General features: G+C 42.8%; 1 protein-coding gene across 4 annotated transcripts in view; it reads left to right on the top strand.

Annotated features, from left to right (window-relative positions):
• Nucleotides 1-2,346, top strand: part of AP3M2 (adaptor related protein complex 3 mu 2 subunit) — a 33,671-nt gene that overhangs the window by 16,135 nt on the left and 15,190 nt on the right. For all 4 annotated transcript variants that reach the window (XR_001514157.1, XM_006765536.2, XM_006765538.2 and 1 more), the window contains exons 7-8: nucleotides 1,342-1,549; nucleotides 1,818-1,962. Coding sequence is in view for 3 of the 4 variants with exons in the window: in XM_006765536.2 (XP_006765599.1) it covers nucleotides 1,342-1,549; nucleotides 1,818-1,962 (353 nt within the window). In the remaining variant the exon portion in view is untranslated. The remainder of the gene's footprint in view (nucleotides 1-1,341; nucleotides 1,550-1,817; nucleotides 1,963-2,346) is intronic.

The following is a 2,346-nucleotide window of genomic DNA, read 5'->3' as shown; positions in this document are numbered from 1 at the left end:
GGAGAGGGAGAGAGAGATAGAAACATCAATGATGAGAGAGAATCATTGATTGGCTGCCTCCTGCATGCCCTACACTGGGGATCGAGCCTGCAACCCAGGCATATGCCCTGACCGAGAATCGAACAGCCACCTCTTGGTTCATAGGTCAAAGCTCAACCATTGAGCTACACCGGCTGGGCTGTGTCTATTTTCTAACATCAAGTTGAGAGTAATAAAAGTACCTTATTATGAGGATTAAATAAGAGGATCTAAATAGTGCTGATCACAAAGTAAGTGCTCATTAAGTTTGCTGCTATTATTTTTGTTGTGATTATTATATGTCTAAACAAGAGTATTTTCTTTCTCAAATTGGAATCTGAGTACACCTGTATTCAATGTCCCCAACCCCAAAGAAGCATTAAATTATGCAATGAAAATCATAGACTGCAATAATTTTTGATCTTGAACATTCTCTGTAATATGAGTCTAGGGGATTTTGGAGCCCTTAGTCGAAGGTATACAGTAGAAAGTATGTGAACTGAAAAGAGCCATGAGACCTCAGAACCACCAATACCTTTCTGGTGTGATTTGGAATAAATAATATATAAAAATATCTGAGTGCTTGAGAACAAAGGCTCTGGAATCAGACTGCCTAGACCTAAGCTCCACCTTCAGTACTTATGGTATGTGACCTTGGGCAAGTTACTTAACTGAGGTTAAGCATATCAGTATTCATCTATAAAATCAGGACAGTAGCAGTGCCCATTTCATACTTATTGGGAGGATTAAATGAGGTAATAGAGATCAAGCATTTAGCATAGTGACTGGTACTCAGGAAGTGCTTAATAGATTTTAAGAACTGTTATTATTCTGTGACTTCTCTATTTCCTCTTTGGTCAAATCATGACAACTACCCTACTTCATAGGTTTTTGTAAGGATCAGATGAGGTCAGGTAAAAGTTCAAGAAATTATAAAATGTCCATGATGCATGAATAATATTCTCCCGAGTACAAATAATTATCAATCACATGTCACAAAATAAAACAGAAATATGGTGATTCCTAATTTTTGTTCATAGTGCCTTTCTCAGAGTAGGCTTATCATACTCTTTGATATTATGGATATTATTCAAAGAGTTATTAAGAAGAGTTAGTTTACTTACTAGGCAGATCTTAGCTTTACGAAAAGAAAAAAAAATCAAAGATCACTAGGTGTTTTTTCCCCTCCTGTGCTTAATTTTTAAGATAAGGAATAAGGAAGCAAGTAAGGGAGGAAAAGCTGCCAACAGGGCAAAGGAGGAGGAAAGGTTGCCATTTCCCCAGAACATTCATGAAATGGGCTTCTGTGTGTCTCTTTTCCAGTCTGGTGGCGATTCCAGTGTATGTCAAACATAACATCAGTTTCCGGGACAGTAGTTCACTTGGACGCTTTGAAATAACAGTGGGACCAAAGCAGACCATGGGAAAGACCATTGAGGGAGTGATTGTCACCAGCCAGATGCCCAAAGGGGTCTTGAATATGAGCCTCACTCCATCTCAGGGGACACACACATTTGACCCAGTTACTAAGGTAAGAGAATAAGCAGGAGGTTTTGAATTGCGGACATTAAGTAGAAGTAACTCTGCAGGAGCTCTCCCCACAGACTTTATACCTTGTTGAAAGGGGCGATCAGTCACAGGGGCATTGTTTTCTCCTGGAGATATTTTATGGTGACAAATCGTGTTCTCTGTTGAGAAACACCCTAGAGGCACCTTATAATATTGTGAACAGTTGCCCTGAGGTTAGAGCTCAGCAACCTCACATGAACGATTCTGCTGTAACTTTTTTTTCTTTGAAGATGCTGTCTTGGGATGTAGGAAAAATAAATCCCCAAAAGCTACCAAGTTTGAAGGGGACCATGAGTCTTCAGGCTGGAGCTTCCAAACCAGATGAGAACCCCACAATTAACCTGCAGTTTAAAATCCAGCAGCTGGCCATTTCTGGTAAGTACCCCACAGCTTAGATGGCTTTGAAGAGAACAGAAATGGCACAGACATCACAGCTTCTCTTGGCACCCTGCCTATCGAGTCTGATTTTATTACCTGATTAGAGACCCGGTGCACAAAAATTTGTGCACTGGGGGGTGGCGGGGGGGTCTTCAACCCGGCCTGTGCCCTCTTGCAGTCTGGGACTCCTCCGGGGATTCCACCTGCTGCCTTAGGCTCACTCCCCGGGGGATCGCGCCCAAGCTGGCAGTCAGACATCTCTCTGGCAGCCTGGGAGCCCTTGGGGGATGTCCACTTGGCAGCGGGGAGCAGGCCTAAGCTGCAGTTGGACATCCTTAGTGCTGCTGAGGAGGCAGGAGAAGCTCCCCACACCACCGCTGT

This window comes from Myotis davidii, unplaced genomic scaffold, assembly GCF_000327345.1.
Source record: "Myotis davidii unplaced genomic scaffold, ASM32734v1 scaffold93, whole genome shotgun sequence".
NCBI classification, from domain to species: Eukaryota; Metazoa; Chordata; class Mammalia; order Chiroptera; family Vespertilionidae; genus Myotis; species Myotis davidii.
This window is presented reverse-complemented; position numbering and strand designations above follow the sequence as displayed.